Source organism: Dasypus novemcinctus, chromosome 7 (genome assembly GCF_030445035.2).
Source record: "Dasypus novemcinctus isolate mDasNov1 chromosome 7, mDasNov1.1.hap2, whole genome shotgun sequence".
Taxonomy (NCBI): domain Eukaryota; kingdom Metazoa; phylum Chordata; class Mammalia; order Cingulata; family Dasypodidae; genus Dasypus; species Dasypus novemcinctus.
Window position 1 is genome coordinate 70,369,316 of NC_080679.1, and position 20,199 is coordinate 70,389,514.

General features: G+C 39.3%; 1 protein-coding gene and 1 non-coding gene across 2 annotated transcripts in view; both read left to right on the top strand.

The window, feature by feature from the left end:
• The window catches only part of PDE11A (phosphodiesterase 11A), a 482,125-nt gene that overhangs the window by 370,219 nt on the left and 91,707 nt on the right, over nucleotides 1-20,199 (top strand). The window contains exon 13 of the mRNA XM_058300593.2: nucleotides 18,253-18,362. Within this exon, the coding sequence (XP_058156576.1) occupies nucleotides 18,253-18,362 (110 nt within the window). The remainder of the gene's footprint in view (nucleotides 1-18,252; nucleotides 18,363-20,199) is intronic.
• Nucleotides 16,672-16,839, top strand: LOC111760093 (U1 spliceosomal RNA). The gene has a single exon (XR_002793890.1). It is a non-coding gene; the product is annotated as a U1 spliceosomal RNA (small nuclear RNA).

The window sequence follows — 20,199 nt, forward strand, 5'->3', positions numbered from 1 at the left end:
TTGGAAGTGTAAAGAAATCTAGAAATTTTGCTCTTATAACAAGCTGACTATAATAATAAAAGACAAACAATAATCATATTTATAAGCATCAAACATCATTTTTACATTTAAATTATGTTAAAATAAAAGCTGCATTTTCTTATTAATAAGAAAGTAACAAGTTATTTTTACTTGAAAATAAGTGACAGCATTATAATAATGCAATAAAATCTGTGTGTTAGAAAAACCAATTCCTAATTTTCACATAGCTATAATCATAGTTTCCAGTTAACTTAAAAGATGACAATTTTTTTTTAAATTCAGGAAAGCAGTGACTGTTAATGTTTTTGCAGAATTTCAGCACCAGGCACAATAAATTAACTTTGGAGGGAATCAATTTGAATACTATGTTTAAATTGCATTTAAGACTCCTGCCTTTTAATCACTTAAGGTTTCTATTTTTATTCTTTCTGGCTACATCTCAGAGCCCCAATTAGGCACTGCATGTTCCTAGCTGACATTCCCTTTATCCACATTTATTTGATAAAAGAACAAAGTCAAAGCCACACGTAATTAAGAACCTGGAGTGTTAATAACCAAACATACAATTGGGCAAAGGGATAATCCAATCCATTTCCTTACACAGGAGAGTAACCTCCATAACTCACTTTAAGCTCTGCCACTCATGAGTTATGGGTCATTCCCTTTCTAGTGAAAATAAATTCTCCTGCACCATCAGCCATAGCCGGGTATTTTTCTTAGAACATGTAAATTGTAAAAGTGTATGAACATAATGATGTCCCGCGTTAGGGGGAAAGTAAATGCTCTCACTCGTGGACACAGGCTTGGAAGAAAACGTGGTTTCGGGACTGTGGCTGCTCAGTTACGATATAGGAATTTTGATTAAAGTGAATTTATTTTTGATATTTTTACGGTGTTGGTAAACTGCTTAATCTGTCACTTTGTGTTTTATGACACCAGCCAAATCCTTCAGGTCAGGCAGACCCAGAAGCAGAGCCAGAGCCGTTTATCACAGCCTCCATTTTCCACGGTCTAGGACTTTGTAGTGAGTGGCACTTTCCTAGGACTGAAACCTGACACCTAAGTGGGTCAAGTTGGGAGCTTTAAATTTTTTTTTTTAAACTTTTCATGGACCTTGTGTTTCATTTTAGCTTAATGATGACTAATAAAAATTGGGCTTGACTTTGAGGAGGCTTCATATTCTTGAAATTCAGCTACCTGGTCTTTGGTGGGTCTTTGAGAGGGCATCTGTCTTTCTGCACAATTAATGTTTACCAGTGATCTTGTTCATTGTCTAGTCTACGCTCACAAAATACATGTTATATTCAGCTCACTAGTCATTTATCATGAATAAAATATAAACTGTGTTTCTAAACATGGACAAAATATGCTGTCCTCATCCTAAAAAAAAAACGTAAAACAGATCATCTTAGAGTTGAAAACCTAAGTCCTTAAAAATCTGATATTAAGTGTACACAACTGTTGGCCCCCTGCTCAGCTCAGAAAATTTTATTGTTTGTTTCTTTTCTGAGAGGTAGTATGTATGCTACGTACATATGGCTATGTTTCTTGGATTCTCTACATTGCAGTATAAACCTCAGTTTTTTTAAATCTTATTAAGATATTTAATCTGAAATTTTTCTGATGCCATTTGTGTAACTTTTTGCACACTTTTTCAAAATATGAGGGTAGAGATACTATGATCGGCTTTTGTTTGACCACATCAGAACTTCTGGAAAATGAAAAAAAAACAATGTTGACAGATCCCAGAGGTTTGCTTTGAAATATTCTAGCAAACGAATAAGCAAAGTGCCTGCAAAGAGACCATTGAAATAAAACGGGCAAAGCCTGGATTCCTGTTAAAGCTAAGCAATGAATATAAAGGATTTTGTTATAGTATTCTCTATATTTTAAAATGTTTTTAACTTCCCAAAATAAAGAATTAAAAAAAAAATTATGGTGATAAATACGTTAAAATAGCCTTGGTAGTGATTAAAAATAAATAAATAAAAATCATGTAAAATCAATCCCAAATTTTTAATGCATGCATCAGACATCTACTCAACACATATAATTGTACCAGACAAACCATTAAGTTTTGTTGCCTGGCCTTTCTGAGACTTGCATGGGCAAGCATTTACAGTACATTTTGATGTTGAGAGTCATCACATTCCCAAAACCTGACTTGGGTTTTCTGATTTGACAATAGGTGCCTTCAGAAACCCCTGGTAGTAAAAGGAAGTGATTTAAATGTAGACTATAAGGTCTTTCCAATTCTGAGATTGGAGAAGACCACTTAGGCTTAAATCAGTATTTAATTAGTAATTAATGTTTTATTCCATTCATCTTGAGATGAAAGAGAAGCAAATTAAATCAAAACTATCACTCTCTCTTGGATACTTAGACAAACCACAGTTGGTTTGTGTATATTATGTACTCTGGAGACATGTGAACATGTCAGTGCTGGATGGTGGTCCCTCACAGCTTATGTTCTCCAGATCTTAGAACGGGACAGAAGAGCCCCTTATCAGTTCAGCAGTCCCAAATATTGGCAAAGTACTATAAATGCCAAGGGCATATGAACATGTGATTGTTGTTGAATACCTGTTCTTCTTTCCCTTGTATACTCATCACACATTATCTCTTGCTGGCAAAAATAGGAGACTTTTAAAAAAAAAGAAGAAGATAGAATGGCAGCAAATAGTATAAATCTACCGAAGTGTTCCTCATAAGCAATTGAAATTTGCTTCCACCCTAAGGCTTGAGAAATCTTCTGCTTAAAATCATTGCTTTGGAGCATATTGAATAGTTTTATACCCATCAGCCTGCTCCTGGGATTTATATGTTGAGAGGTTGCCACTCCATCTTGAAACACAAAATACAGACCCAAATGTAAGCATTCTGAGCTTGCTTTAAATACACATGGAGCCCAAACACATGCCATGACAATTCTCTTGCCACTTTGACTGGGATATGTGATGAACTGAGGGGTGATCAAAGGCACCCTTCTCATAGAATGTCCCTGTTAGGAGATCTAAATTTCACAGAAGACTCAGAAACTAAGAAACTCCAGAAATTAAACACTTCTATAAATGCTGCACAACTATATACCTTGATCATTGACCATTATATAGCACAGTGGCTAAGAATACAACTCAAGGGAAGCGGATTTGGCCCAAACGGATAGGGCGTCTGCCTACCACATGGGAGGTCCAAGGTTCAAACCCAGGGCCTCCTGACCTGTGTGGTGAGCTGGCCCACGCACAGTGCTGATGCTTGCAAGGAGTGCCGTGCCACGCAGGGGTGTCCCCTGCGTAGGGGAGCCCCACATGCAATGAGTGCACCCCATAAGGAGAGCCACCCAGTGCAAAAAAAGTGCAGCCTGCCCAGGAATGGCACTGCACACATGGAGAGCTGATGCAGCAAGATAACACAATAGAACGAGACACAGATTCCAGGTGCCGCTGACAAGAATCCAAGCAGACACAGAAGAACACACAGTGAATGGACACAGAGAGCAGACAATTAGGGGTGGGTGGTGAGAGGAGAGAAATAAAAAAAAATTTTTTTTAAAAAGGAACACAACTCAGGAACCAGGTTGCATGGATTCTGGTTCATTTCTGTTACATTCTGTCCATGTAATCTGGTGCCTCAATATCCTCACCTATAAAATGTGGAAGATAAGAACAATGTTTATCTCCCAGGGTTCTTGTAAGGATCAAATGTATTTGCAGTACTTAGAATAGTGACTGGCATAACTAAGTGTTATGAGCTTTCTAACTATTGTTAGAATTATCCCAAGCTTCTTTACTCACATAGCTTGATACATAACCCACGTTTATTTATTTTTAAAAATTACATTCAAAAAATATGAGGTCCCATTCAACCCCACTGCCCCCACCCCCCACTCCCCCCACAGCAACACTCTCTCCCATCATCATGACACATCCATTGCACCTGGTAAGTACATCTCTGAGTATCACTGCACCCCTAGTCAATGGTCCACATCATAGCCCACACTCTCCCACGTTCCATCCAGTGGGCCCCGGGGGGATCTACAATGTCCCATAGTTGTCCATGAGGCACCACCCAGGACATCTCCTCGTCCCGAAAACGCCTCCACATCTCATCTCTTCCTCCCATTCCCAAAACCCAGCAGCCACTATGGCTACCCTTCCCACACCCATTCCACATTTTCTCTGTGGACATTGGATTCATAACCCACGTTTAATAACATTTGTTAAATAAATGAATCTTCTGTAATACTGTCTAGTTTTGATATGATGGTTGTTTTTTTTAAGATTTATTTTATTTATTTCTCTCCCTTTCCCCCACCCCCACCCCAGTTGTCTATTCTCTGTGTCTGTTTGCTGCGTGTTCTTCTTTGTCCGCTTCTGTTGTTGTCAGCGGCACGGGAATCTGTGTTTCTTTTTGTTGCATCATCTTGTTGTGTCAGATCTCTGTGTGTGCGGCACCATTCCTGGGCAGGCTGAACTTACTTTCACGTTGGGTGGCTCTCCTTACGGGGCGCACTCCTTGCACATGGGGCTCCCCTATGCGGGGACACCCCTGCGTGGCAGGGCACTCCTTGCGCACATCAGCACTGCACGTGGGCCAGCTCCACACGGGTCAAGGAGACCTGGGGTTTGAACCGTGGACCTCCCGTGTGGTAGACGGATGCCCTGTCTGTTGGGCCAAGTCCGCTTCCCGGTTAATTGTTTTTATATCTTCTTGGCATCGACAGAACCACAAAATAAAAGTCCTTTTTCTATGGCCATTGCTTTTCTCTGCTCACTAGTATTGCACACGACCAGCAAGGATGTACATCCTAACTGCTTTAACTTTTATGTTGGGTAATTGTAGGAAATTACTAGGTAGTCTCTAGACCCTTTGAATCAATCTTAAGTGGTTTTGGTTCTTTGGAGTTCCAGTTATTATACACTAGAGTGGCTAGGGGTATGTTATTCCGGCTTGTGTTTCAGCCAGTGAGAACTGCCTTTTGAGTCTGCTCAGAAGCCAGTCACAAAGCATCTGTGGGTAAGACAAGACGGGAACTAGTACTAGACATGGTTCAGTCGTATAGATCATGCTTTACGTTTTTTACATGGAACACAGGTGAGAAGGTATAGTAAGATAAAAGTTAACAAAACTGATGACTATTTGGTCAAGAGCAAAAAGGACATAATTTCATTTGAAAATGGATTAAAAATAAAATAGAGTAAAAAATGGGATATGTACATTAAAATACCACTCCTGTTGCCTCTCTATTCTTTTGTTTGTTTGTTTATTTTTTGGGTTTTTTTGAGGGACCGGGGATTGAACCCTGGACCTTGTATGTGGGAAGCCAATGCTCAACCACTGAGCCACATCACCTTCCCTGACTTGGGTTTTCTGTGTTTTGCTTGTTGTTTGTTTTTCTAGGAGGCACCTAGAAACAAACTCAGGATCTCCCATGTGGAAAGCAAGTGCTCATCTCCTCCCCTATTCTCTTTTGAAAGTACATTATCTTCGGCAAGCAGTTAGATTTTTCCACTCAATGTGGGTAAATGTGGGTCTGAATAAATAGGAGTAGAAGGAAGGTGGATTGGGGGGAGCAAACGGACAGGTACTAGTGGACACTTTTCAGGCCTGACAATTTTCAGAAACCATTTACCAGGCAGTTTTAAATCACAGTCAAGAGATAGGTGCTGGGGAGCAGATGTGGCTCAGTGGTTGAGTGCCTGCTTCACATGTACAATGTCAACTCCCCGTACCTACTAAAAAAAAAAAGTCTGAATTAATATAATTTTCCACATTTAAAACTAGAAAAATAAGGAAATTAAAAGTAGAGTAAGAACGAAAAAAAAGCAGAAGAAAGTAATAAAGATAAGAGCAAAAACCAATAAAATAAAAAAAGAGGTGTTGCTTCAGTAACTCAGTTATCACAGTCAAGGGAGGTAAATACGTTTTGTGTAACTTTTTGTGTGCTATACCTCAGGGTTTCTCTACTCTAAAGATCCAGAGATGGGCTCCAGCATCTTTGAACACCATAATATTATGGAAAAATTTCTGAGGTCCATGACTTTCATTAAATTTTCAACAATGTCTATGATATAAAGGGTTTAAGGAATAGATGCTAGATTTCCAGGGGTGGGTATGGGGCAGGAAGTATAGGATAATGGTGGCTCTATAGAACATTACAGCAAAATATGTTCTGATAGCTTAATTGCTGGGTTAAAAATTATTTGAATTTTTTATCTTGAATCAATTAGATAGCAATAGATTTTAACTTCTAAGTTTCTAGTTGAATTGCCTTATTTTAGCATTACCCATTCCTATTCTTACTTCCAAGTTAGCAGCTAGTTCCAGTCAATAGCATTTCACAGGCAAAATATCTCTCAATCTCAGTGCAGTTCCATTGTTGCTTACAACATTTATTTCTGCAGTTTCACAAATAATTATTTCACCTTTGATAGACTTTTAGAACTTACTAAGTATTAGCAAGATCCAAACCAACAAAGCTGACTTACAGTTTCAAAATAATAGATAAAGACATGTATATTCTATTATCCTTTCACAAATAACCCCCAAAATAACAAGGAGAACAAGAAATGGACATAAATTCCACCTTTCAGGGAACCATAATATATGATGGCAGAAAATGGAGGAGGAATAGTTTTTTAGCAAAGAGGAACGTCCAACCTAATTGCCTTCAGAGGAAAGTGAGTACACATAGAGGAAGGGGTCCACATGAGAAACAATGCTCAGGACCTATCAAGGCTCAAGAGCTGGAGGCATCCGATACCACAAAATGGGAGTGTGGGGGGATGAGGGATGATGAACAAAAAAGAGTGCGTGCCCAAGTCCTCCTCCCCTACCTATGCAGGAAACCAGAGCATTTGCTGGAGAAAATGAGACCCAGACTTGGGGCATGAGCAAACTAAAAAGTTAGAGTGAGGTATCCCTTAAAATAGGAGAATTAAATAAAAGTCTACATCCTCAAAAGTGGGAACCCACAACTTTCTTTCTCAAAGCGATAGCACCCATGCTTACACCATTTACAGGCAACAGATTGGAAAGACCAGAGAAAATGATTTTAGATACTGACATTTGGGGATCTCTAGCAAAAGACCAGTGGGTTACCTGACCACCCTGTAGAAGGGCTCAGCAATCTACAGGCACCACTTGCACCCACTGATATGCAAGTGGGCTGTGACTAACTTTTTTTTTTAGTTAAAGTAGATAAGTTGTGAGTTTACAGATAAATCATGCATAAAATATAGGGTTCCCTTATACCCACCCTATTGTTAACTACTTGCATTGGATTAGTGTGGTACATTTGTTACAATTGGTGAAAGTACATTTTAATGATTGTACTATTAACTATAGTTCATGGTTTAATTTAGGGTTTACTGTTTGTGCTCTACGGTTCCATGGATTTTTCATTTTTATTCTAATAACATATATACAACCTAAAATTTCTCATTTTAACCATATGCAAATATATAATTCAGTGTTGTTAATTACATTCACAATATTGTGCTATCATCACCACTACCCATTACCAAAACTTTTCCATCATCCCATCATTGTGGTTTTGATTTGCATTTCCCTAATAACTAATGATGTTTGCTTTTTGGCCATTCAAGTATCTTCTTTGGAGAAATGTCTGTTTAGGTTTTTTGCCCATTTCTTAATTGGGTTGTTTGTCTTTTTGTTGTTTGAGTTGAAGGATTTCTTTATATATTCTTGATATTAAACCCTTATCAGATACATGGTTTCCAAATAGTTTCTCCTGTTGTGTAGGTTGTCTTTTTACTTTCATGATGAAGTTCTTTGATGCGTAAGTTTTAAATTTTGTTGCAGTCTCTCTTTTTTTCTTTTGTTTCCTGTACTTTGGATGTGAAGTCTAAGAAATGATTGCCTAACACAAGGCCCTCACTATGCTTCCCTCTGTTTTGTTCTAGGAGTTTTATTTTTCTGGGTCTTATTATTTAGGTCTAAGATCCATTTTGAGTCGATGTTTGTGAGGTAGAGGTCTGCATTTGTTCTTTTCCACGTGGGGATCTAGTTTTCCCAGCACCATTTGTTGAAGAGACTATTCTTCCCCAATCGAATGGTCTTCAACCCTCTTGTCAAAAATTAGCCACAAATGTGAGAATTGATTTCTCAATTTGATTTCATCAGTCTATATATAGTCTGTCCTTGTGCCTTTTGATTAACATTAGGAAACCTGAGTCCTCTATCTTTGTTCTTTTCCAAGATGATTTTGGCTATTTTGGGCCCCTTACCCTTCCACATAAGTTTGATAATTGGCTTTTCCATTTCTGTAAAAAAAAGCTGTTGGAAATTTGATTGGGATTTTGTTGAATCTGTAAATCACTTTGAGTAGAATTGAATTCTTAGCAGTATTTAGCCTTCCAGTCTATGAACATGGAATATCCTTCTATTTATTTCTTTTTTGATTTCTTTTTTTTTTTAAAGATTTATTTCTCTCCCCACCCCCACCCCAGTTGTCTGTTCTCTGTGTCTTCTTCTTTGTCCACGTCTGTTGTTGTCAGCGGCATGGGACTCTGTGTTTCTTTTTGTTGCGTCATCTTGCTGTCAGTTCTCCCCGTGTGCGGCACCATTCCTGGGCAGGCTGCACTTTCTTTCGCGCTGGGCGGCTCTCCTTACTGGTGCACTCCTTGCGCGTGGGGCTCCCCTATGCGGGGGCACCCCTGCGTGGCAGGGCACTCCTTGCACGCATCAGCACTGCGCATGGGCCAGCTCCACACGGGTCATGGAGGCCCGGGGTTTGAACCGCGGACCTTCCATGTGGTAGACAGATGCCCTAACCACTGGGCCAAGTCCGCTTCCCTTCTTTGATTTCTTTCAGCAATGTTTTGTAGTTTTCTGTGTACACAGCCTTTATATCCTTGGTTACATTTACTCCTAGATATTTGATTCTTTTACTTGTTATTATAAATGATTTTTTTTTCTTGATTTCTTCTTCTGATTGTTCAGTAACAATGTAGAGAAACATTACTGAATTTGGGATATTCATCTACCTTGTCACTTTTTAAAAATTTAATTTTGTTTTTTATTGTCTTTTTTTTAAAAAAAGATAAGCAGATCACACAAAACATTACATTAAAAAGCGCAAGAGGTTCCCATATACCCCACTCCCCTGCCTCGACCCCACACACACACCCCCACTCCTCTCACATCAATATCCCCTTTCATCAGTAAGGCATATTCATTGCATTTGGCACTGCCACACCACATGGACCATAGTTTACATTATAGTTCACACTCTCCCCCAGTCCATCCATTGGTCTACCTCACCACTTTGATGAATTAATTTATTAGCTTCAGGAGGTTTGTGGTGGATTTTTCAGGATTTTCTGTATATAGGATCATGTCATCTGCAAAAAGGGAAGTGTTTACTTCTTTCTTTCAAACTTGGATGTCTTTATTTCTTTTTCTTGCTTAATTTCTTTGGCTAGTCTACTACAATGTTGAATAACAGTAGTGACAGTGGGCATCCTTATCTTGTTCCTTATCTTAGGGGAAAAGCTTTCAGTCTTTCACCAGTAAGCATGATATTAACAATGAGTTTTTCATATATGCCCTCTATCATATTAAGGAAGTCTCCCTCTCTTCCTAGTTTTTTAAGTATTTTTATCAAGAAGTAGTGCTGCATTTTGTCGAATGCCTATTCTGAGTCAATTGAAATGATCCTATGCTTTTTTCCTTTGTTCTATAATGTGGTATATTTTGTTAATTGATTTTCTTTTGTTGAACCGCCCTTGCATTCCTGGGATAAATCCCACTTGATCATGGTGTATAATTATTATAATATACCATTGGATTCAGTTTGCTAACATTTTAAAAAATATTTTTGTATTTTTATCCATGAGAGATTTTGGCCTGTAATTTTCTTTACTTGTGCTATCTTTATTTGGCTTCAGTATGAGGGTAAGTTTGACCTCATAGAATGAGTTAGGGAGTATTCCTGCCTCCTCAATTTTTTGGAAGAACTTGAGCAGAATTGGTGTTATCCTTCTTGGTGTGTATGGTAAATTTTACCTGTGAAGCCATCTGGTCCTAGGCCTTTCTTTGTTTGGGAAATTTTTGGTTATTGATTCAATCTCTTTCCTAACTGTCAGTTTGTTGAGATCTTCTGTTTCTTCTTGAGTCAGTATAGGTAGTTTGTGTGTTGCTAGGAATTTGTCCATCTCATCTAGGTTATCTAATTTGTTGGTACACTATTGTTCATAGTATCCTAATATAGTCCTTTTTATTTCCATGAGGTCAGTAGTAATGTCCCCTTTTTCTATTCTGATTTTAGTTATTTGCATCCTCTATCTTTTCCTTTCTTCATCAGTCTAGCTAAAATGTTGTCAATTATATTGCTCTTTTCAAAAGAAACAACTTTTGGTTGTGTGGTTTCTTTCTATTGTTCTTTTATTCTATGATGCATTTACTCTGCTCTAATCTTTGTTATTTTCTTTCTTCTGCTTGTTTTGGGTTTAGTTTACTCTTCTTTATCTAGTTCTTCCAGTTTGGTGGCTAGATCTCAAATTTGAAATCTTTCTTCTTTTAAATATAAAGAGGGTTTAAAACAATAGATTTCCCTCTCAGCACTGACTTTGCTACATCCCGTAATTTTTGGTATATTGTATTTTCATTTCATCATTCAAGATATTTTATAATTTCCCTTGTGATTTCCTCTTTAACCCATTGGTTAAGAATTCATTGTTCAATATCTACATATTTGTCAATTTTCCTTTTCTCCCTCTTTTATTGATTTCTAACTTCATTCTGTTGTTATAGGAGAAGATACAGTGTATGATTTCAACATTTAAAAAATTTGTTGACACTTGCTTTCTGAACTAATATATGGTCTATCCTGGAGAATGTATATTATATTGTTGTTTGGTGAAGTGTTATATATAGATGTTAGGACTAGTTGGTTTGGACACAAGGGTTCTTAACCTTTTTTGTTCCATGGACACCTTTTCCAGTCATGTGAAATGAATACTACTGTAATTTATTTATTGCATACATTCATAGGCAAAGGAAATACTAGATTTCCATTAGAGGTCTGAGAAAATAAAGATAGTAAGCTTTTTTTTTTTCAATTCTAGCTCACGGACCCCCTGAAATCTTTCCATGCACTGCTTGGGGGTGTGTGGACCCTGGTTAAGAACACCTGGTTTAGAGTATTGTCCAAGTCTTCTATTTCCTTATTGATCATCTGTCTAAATGTTCTATCCATTATTGAAAAGTGGTGTATTAAAGTCTACTACTATTATTGTAGAACTGTCTATTTCTCCCTTCAAATCTATCATTATTTACTTCATATATTTTGGGTCTCTGCTCTTAGGTGCATATATGTTTATAATTATGACTTCTTGTTGAATTGACCCTTTTGTCAGTATATAATTACCATCTTTGTCCCTTATAACAGCTTTTTATTTAACGTTTATTTTATCTGATATTAGTACACCTACCCAAGTCTCTTTTGGTTACTATTTGCATGGTATATTTTTTCCATCCTTTCACTTTCAATCTAATTATGTCTTTGAATTTAAGGTGAGTCTCTTGTAAACAACATATAGTTAGGTCATGCTTTTTTATCCATTCTGCCAATCTCTGTCTTTTGACTGCAGAGTTTAATCCATTTATATTTAAAGTAACTACTGATAATTCAGGACTTTCTTCTACCATTTGGCTATTTAAGTTTGTAGGTTTTCTACCTTTTTTGTCCCTCAAATTTTCCATTAATGCCTATTTTCATATTTATTTCATTTTTTGTATCGTACCATATTGAATACCTTCTAATTTCTTTCTGGATATATTTTTCATATGTATGTTCCTTGTGGTTACCATGGGGATAAAATTTATAATATCGAAATATATTAAACCATATTTGATTTGCTGTGAAGTTGACTTCAATAGCATATACATAATCTGTTCCTATACCCCTCCATACCCCAACTTTTTTCTACTTGTTACGAATTATATCTTTGTACATTGTGTGTCCAAAACCATAGATTTATTGTGACTTTTTACGCATTTGCATTTTAGCACCTGTAGAAAGTAAAAACTGAAGTTACATACCAAGAAATCCAATAGTACAGACATTTATAAATACCCAAATGGTTATCTTTACCATAGGCCTTTATTTCTTTATACTGCTTTGAACCAATGACCAGTGTCCTTTCCTTTCAAGCTGAAGAATTCCCTTTAGCATTGCTTGTGGGGCATGTCTAGTGGTAATGAACTCCAACTTTTGTTTATCTGAAAATGTCTTAATCTCTCCCTCATTTTTGAAAGGAAGTCTCATCAGATATAAATTTCTTAGTGGCATTTGTTTCCTCTCAGCACTTTTAAGTATTTCAACCCACTGCCGTCTTGCCTCCATGGTTTCTAATGATAAATTGGCACTTAATCCAGTTGGGACTCCCTTGTACATAACAGGTTGCTTTTCTCTTGCAGCTTGGAGAACTCTCTTCTTTCGCATTCAACAGTTTGATCAATATGTAACAGGGCATATTTTTCTTGAAGTTTATTCTGTTTGATGTTCTCTGGGTCTCGGATGTGCATATTCATGCCTTTTGCTAAGTTTGGGGGGGGGGAGCATCTATCATTATTCCTTCTGCACCTTTCTCTCTCTCTCCTCCTTCTGGGACACCCACAATGCATATCTTGGTACACTTGATGGTGTCCCAGAGGCTCTTAGGCTCTTTTCACTTCATCTGACTCTTTTATCTTTCTGATCCTCAACCTGAATCATTTCAGTTGTCTTGTCTTTGAGTTTACTGATTCTTTCTTCTGCCAGCTTCAGTCTGCAATTGAAACCCTCCTGGGGATTTTTCATTTCAGTTATTTTTGTCTTCAACTCCAGTGGTTCTGTTTGATTCCTTTTTAAAATTTCAGTAAAGATATTCTCATATTGTTCTTTCATTGTTTTCCTGATATCCTTTAGGTCTTCCTCTGTATTTTCTTATGTGCTTGAATATATTGAAGATAATTTTTTAAAATCTTTGTCCAGTCTGTCCATGGTCTGGTATTCCTTGTTGATGTTTTCTGGATTTTTATCTTCTCCCTTTGGATGGACCATCATTTCCTGTTAGTTTGTCTTGTAATTTTTGGTTGCACATTGTACACTTTAAGATTTTAGAATATTATCTTTTTGGAATTTATCCCCTGAGATGTCTGTTTCTTGTGTTTGTTTCCAGCTAGTGGTATGGCAGAGGTTTTCTTGAGTGTCAGGAGCTAACAAAACCAAGCAAACCTAAGCAAAAAGCAGCTTCATCATCTTTGCAAATTGGCTTTGTTTTGGCTAGTGCTCTCAGTTGGAGTTCAGCTCTCCTATCAGGAAGGTCAGCACAAGTTAATACAAAGTGTGGGAGGGAAGTGGACTTGGCCCAATGGATAGGGCATCTGTCTACCACATGGGAGTTCCGTGGTTCAAACCCCAGACCTCCTTGACCCGTGTGGAGTTGGCACATGCGCAGTGCTGATGCACGCAAGGAATGCCGTGCCACACAGGGGTGCCCCCCGCATAGGGAACCCCATGTACAAGGAGTGCACCCCATAAGGAGAGTGGCCCAGCACGAAAGAAAGTGCAGCCTGCCCAGGAATGGTGCCACACACATGGAGACCTGACGCAGCAAGATGACTCAACAAAAAGAAACACAGATTCCCAGTGCCGCCGATAAGGATAGAAGCGATCACAGAAGAACACACAGTGAATGGACACAGAGAGCAGACAACTGAGGTGGGTGGGGGGGCGAAGGGGAGAGAAATAAATAAATAAATCTTGAAAAAAAATTACAAAGTGTGGGAGCCTCCCTTTCTTTTCTAGGTCTGTGTCCTCTCCTGGGTTTGTACTTACTAGTGGCCTTAGGAGTTCTCTGTTTACAGGAGTTTGAATGTTTCTTCTACTTCACAGGAAATATACCTCCTCCCTCTCCTAGGTATTCCACTGCAAGATGTAAGGCAAGTGAGCCTTTGCCCCAGGCTGCTTGTCTCAATTGTTTTTTTTACTGATTTCAGTTACCTCAAGCTGCTTTTTCCTAGAGTGCAAATTCTAGGATGGTGAACATGCCAGCAAGGACTTCCACAAGTCAGTATTTCCCAGCTGGAACAAGGCCAGGGACCCACAAAGAGAGCACCAGCCAGCTCCAAAGTGCCCTGGGGAGGGGATGAGAGGGGCCAATTAGGGCACCAGGTGCTTCTTGGAAGGCCTCCCAAAACTGTGCTTTCTTGTCTCAGCCCCTGCCCAGAAAATGCAGCCCTCCAACTGTCCTTTGCAGCTCTGAGGAAACATACCCTCTTTAAGTCTCCTTCACCATCTTAGTCTGAGACAGGTTGGAATAATGGCTGCCCTCAGCGCTGGACCCCAGTGATCTGAAGTAGATAATCAAAAGCAATGGTCAGCTATCAGATCATGCCCTCCAGTCAGATCTTGGGGTACTAGGTTGTTATGTCCCTCTCTGGCACCTGCAAATTGCATCAGAGTCTGGACCCCTTTGCTGCCTGCTGCAGGAGTGAGGGATGGACGGTGGGAACCACTGTGTGGAGAGACAATTCTCTGGTATTTACCACAATCTACCAGCCTTTCCCCTTGCTGTTCCATGAATGCTGCACAGTGTTCTTCTGGACTCTGGAATTTCAAAAAAGTTGATACTACCTGTGTGATAGTTGTTCTGTTGGCGGGAGTGCTTCCTGGAGCTTTGTGCTCTGCCATCTTCCTACTACCTAATTTGCTTTGTTCTTAAATATCAGCAAATAATCAAAGATTACCAGACATTTGAAGGAAGCTCTCAAACACAGAGAAAAGAAGGAATTCAGAGTAAAACAGACTATTCAGGGAGCAGAGGAAAATTTCAGAATAACTAAAATTAATACCTTCAGAAAGATAAAAGAAGATGTTGCATTTATGAAAAAAGAATAACATGCTATTAAAAAGGAGCAGGAGACAAAAAATGCTTATAAATTTAAACTTTTAATAACTCCTGGAAAATGAGAAGAAAAAAGTAAAGATAAGCTATAGGAAAGAAAAGATAAGAAAATAAGGAAACCAATACAAGTAGTCCAATATCTACCCAATTGCAGTTTCATTCAAATAGGTTGGGAAAAAATAGGGAAAAGGGAAATTCCCAAAGAAGGATTACAAGAAAATTGTACTAAAGAAGATGAACTCCAGTCTGAAAAGACTTGTCAAGCACAATGAATGAAAAGAAAGCCACAAACCAAAGAATATCTTTGTAAAATTGCAGACCACCAGGGATAAAGAGAAGATTCCAAAAGAAACTCAAGTCACATACAAAGTATTAGGAATAAGCATGGTAAACACATCTCAAAAGCAACTTTGGAAGCTAGAAAACAATAGAGCAGGTCTTCAAAATTCTTGGTGAAAATATTTTAACCTAGAATGTTTAGGCAAGCTGGAATAAAGACATTTTCAGTCATGTAAAATCTCAATAACAAAATTAACTCCTTCACTGTTAAAAAAAAGTAACACTTTTTCTCATGAGTCTACTGTCAGGTGTTCTTCCACAAAATGAGGAAGTAAACAACAAAAGAAAAAAGTGTGAGCTGCAGGAGATAAGAGATCAACCAAGGAAAGGAAAAAGTAAGCCCCTGGATGTGGATCAGAGGAGTTACAGGACGACACCGGAGAGCAGAGAATTTAGACCAAATAGCAAGACTGAGGCTGCAAGAGGGACTCCCAGGACAGATGGTTATAATAAGAACCTGGCCATTTTGAGCCTGTTCTAATTGTTTTGAGATGCATTTTACAGAGTTATGCAGGGTGAGAAGACTTAATTCCAAGAAATGCACAATTTTACATAAGAAAAACCACTGTATTGTGGATGCTAGTTGACTCAGCAGTGAGTAATAGTTATAGAATGATAAGGAAATCACAGAATATTGATTACATTGGGAGTAAGAAAGGAGTAAAGAAAAGGTGGGGGTGAACATAAATCCTCACCCACCACAAGACATCAGTGTTTAAGGGCAGACTCTGGGGTAAGTGTGCTGGGAGTTTACCTGTCTCTGCCACTTACTAACTGTGAGACCTTGGGCATGTTGCTTAACCTCTCCATGACTCAGTTTCCTCATCTGTTACTGAGCATAATAGTAGTTCCTACTTCACAGGGCTGTACTGAGAATTAAGTAAAATGATTGTAAAGCTTTTAGGACATAGTAGGATAGAAGGGATGATAGAAGCATTTGGTTACTAACCAAGTGCTAATAATATGTGCATACTGTATAGAAATATAGTGGCAAACCCCTATCAAATCAGGTCAAAAAAGAAAACACCTATGAAATCAGGTCAAAAAAGAAAATAGGAAGTATTTGCTTTTGGGAATAAGAAGAGGGGAAGGATGAGGAACAAATGTTTTGGTTCTAAATCTCTTAAAGTAGATTTGAATTTTAAAAAGTTATCACAAGTAATACTTTAAGTAAAATAAAATGAACTTAGAAAAACCAAGCATCAACTCCAAATATGAAGATAAAGGGCACAGACTTTGACATGAACAGCTTCATACCCCCAGGCAGTTTATGAACATTCCTGTCTTCTATACAAATAAGTCGTACATATTGCTAAATGCAGCAGTGGACCCAAGTCCATTTTAAAAAAATTAAGTTGTTGATACAAGAGCTTCTCATCCAGTTATTCTGCAATAAAAACATAACGAGTTCCGGGGAGATACCATGATCATGAAGGCGGTTTCCCCAGGGCGCTTATCCCTTGCACTCTGGATATACTGACCCCTGTGATTTCCCCAAATATGGGAAGGAAACCTCAGCAGCATAATTTGTGCTGGTGGGGGAGCTTTAAGAAAAGAGTCTTACAGAACTAATTTTGGGAGAAAAACACACATGAAAAGTGAAGACATTTAAATCCTACCTCTTCTCTCCTCCTGGCCTCTGATAAAGTTTTTTGTTTGTTTGTTTGTTTTAAAGATTTATTTCATTTATTTCTCTCCCCTTCCCCTCACCCCCCAGTTGTCTGTTTTCTGTGTCCATTCACTGTGTGTTCTTCTGTGATCCCTTCTATCCTTGTCAGCGGCCCCCGGAATCTGTGTTTCTTTTTGTTGAGTCATCTTGCTTTGTCATTTCTCCGTGTGTAGTGCCATTCTTGGGCAGCCTGCACTTTCTTTCACGCTGGGCAGCTCTCCTTACGGGGCACACTCCTTGTATGTGGGGCTCCCCTATGCGGGGGACACCCCCGTGTGGCATGGCACTCCTTGCGCGCATCAGCACTGCGCGTGGGCCAGCTGCACACGGGTCAAGGAGACCCGGGGTTTGAACCGTGGACCCCCCTTGTGGTAGGCGGACGCCCTATCCATTGGGCAAAGTCTGCTTCCCTGGTAAAGTTTTTAAAAGCTAATGAAATGGGAAACTTACAAAGTGAAAGGGGAAAAGACATAAAAGCCGTGGATCTAGAAAATGCTTTCTCTTCTAAAAGCAACTACAAGGACCAGCAGGAGTCAAAGCACCACTGCTGCTGGTGGTAACAGGATGACATCAAACCGCTTCCAAAAGAAATCACACCACACCTATGTACTTGACAGGCGAACTGCCAGAGAAGAGCAACGAGAACTCCAAGTAACAGTGGTCTGCATGATCCTCAGCCTGGTTGCCTAACCCTCTGCCATGTTCTAGTATTCAAGAAGTGCACAGCCTTGTTATCTGTATAATTTTAATCTGTCCACCAACCTATTAGTGAATCAAGGTATTTACAAATGGACTTTAAGGATATCTTCATAAAACTAGTTGACTACTTCTCAGTTACTTCTTTAAATAAAAAACAAAAATTTATTTTTTGCCTGCTTTCATTTGAATGGCATCTGATGGATACAGCATTTTCTAAATTCACACACACACACACCCTTCTCCTCTACCAGTAAACATGATGCTTATCATTACAGTACAGAATAATAAAATATATTTTGCTCTGGTCATTTGCCAAACTGTCACTGTATCTTTAGTGTTCAGCCTCTTCCCTAAAAAAGGCAAAAACGTAGTTTGAACTTTGTCCCGGTGTGGCAGCGTGGGCCCTGTGACAGCGAGCTAATTCATCACTGTGGGGACCTTAGGCCGAGCAACTGACCACCCAGCTTACTGTTGTCTATGGAGGTGGCAGTTAATCATTTCCTTAAATGATGTGGATGTGAAAACAGAACTGATTGTTGCCCAGCAGACTAACGTTGCCCATCCTCCCTGCCCCAGCAGTGACTGATGCCATTTCCCCCTTCTTCCCAGACTGCTGGGTTTCAAGAGATTCTGACCGAGGTGGAAATTTTAGCAGTGATTGTGGGATGCCTGTGTCACGACCTGGACCACAGGGGAACCAACAATGCCTTCCAAGCTAAGTGAGTGTTCTAATTGTTGTTATTCTAATGCATTTGCCTTTCTGTTCGGAGCCAAAGGTGATGAGTGCTAAAGAGTAAAGCATTAATTTCTGGCATCCGAGGCCAAGGCCAAGCAGGCCTGGGCGTGCGTGTGGTGGGACCCATCCATCTTTTTAATTCCCTATTCTTCTTTTAATTGCAAATTTGCCCTTCATGTCATGCTTGTCGATTTGGTCTGTCTCTGTTGACCTCAGTCAGATAACAAAGCTCAGTAGTTAAAGGACTTTATTTTTCCCTCCCCAGAATATTTGCCCTTCAAGGAATGATAAGCTTCTTGGACCTGCTACTCTCAAAATTTGGTTTTGAGCCTATTAAAGGCATTCTTAGGAAATTTTATAAAGCAAAATATCTCTTCCCCCAATAAAACATCTTCTGGGATTCTTTTAGATGTTGGTTATTGCATAAACTGCAATGAAGTAAAACTACACGTAGGGAATGCGGGCTCTACTCCCAAAGAGGTGAGAAACAAACAAAGTGCATAAATGCAGAGAATGTGTAGGAACTATTTGCCATGTACATAAAGTGCACCGATAGAATAATCTGTCCCTAAGCAAGCTGTGCTGATCAAGGCAGCCATGGTCTGGCGGCTCACACCATGGCCAAGGCCACAGGACTTAAGGGTGCTGGAAATAATCTTTAACCCAGCTCTCCTGACTCTTCTGTTGAGGGTCCAGTTTTAATGTTCTTTCATTAACCATCTGTAAAAAACATTACATGGGAGTTCAGAGGCTGGAGGGAAAAGCTTGAAGGTGGAAAAGCCAGGGACGGATTCAACAAAGAGGTAAGAATAACTTTGATATGACTTATTTCTAAGGTCCCAGGACAGACCCACCTCTATAAACTGAAACACTGTAGGCCACTCTGTGCCAACAGGCTCCTTTCAGTGCTCTACTCTGTTCCCCCAAACACCTCTCCATTGAGATATTACAGTCCTGGCTCCTTGCATTTCTTCTAGAAGATGAATTGTCCTTCTCTCTGTATCCTGTATCCCATCACCCATTTCTAAAATATCGCTCTTGATTCTCTTAACTCTGTGACATCTACTTTGCAAAGATTCAGCCCTGGTTCAATATAAAATTCTTTTTTTTTTTTTTTTGCTGCTCAACCTAGACTTTTTTAAAACTTCAGGAGAGAAAAATGGCACAGTTGTGAGGGTTTGAGATATACCAAATTTAGGTCCTCCCGATTCAGCTGGGCACTCGAACTCCCTGGCCAGCTCTGTCTCCCATTGCTCTTAGCAGTTATAGATGCCAAATATTTTCTCTTCTTCAGTTCCCTTCAGCTCCCCCACCTCCCCCGACTACTCAGCAGATCACCTTGCCTCCCAGGTCACTGAGAAAACTGAGGCCATCAATTGAGAAATCCCTCACTCTCCTCTCCCCTACTACCCACAAATTATCTGTCTCCATCCTTTCCTCCATCACTCCCAGCTTAGTGGAAGGGCTGTCCTTCCTCTTGGCTACAGCTAATCCCTCCACCTCTGCAAGGCTCCCTTCCCTGCTTCTTCCTCAGGGATCTTGTTCCAAACTCTTCCTCTCTCCCCTGTATCAACCTTCCCCCTTTCTATGGCTCTTTGCCTTCTATTTATATGAACGATTCTCTCCTATCTTGAAAAAAAAAACGACCCTCATCTCCACTTCTCCCTCTAGCTATTTTTCAATTCCTCTTCTCTCCTTCACAGACTTCTTTGGAAAGTTGTCTGTGTTCATTGTTTCACTTCCCCCAACCCTTTCTCTCCCACATGGCTTCCAGTTCCACCTCACCAAACTGCCTTCAGTAGTGTCACTAACAGCTCCCG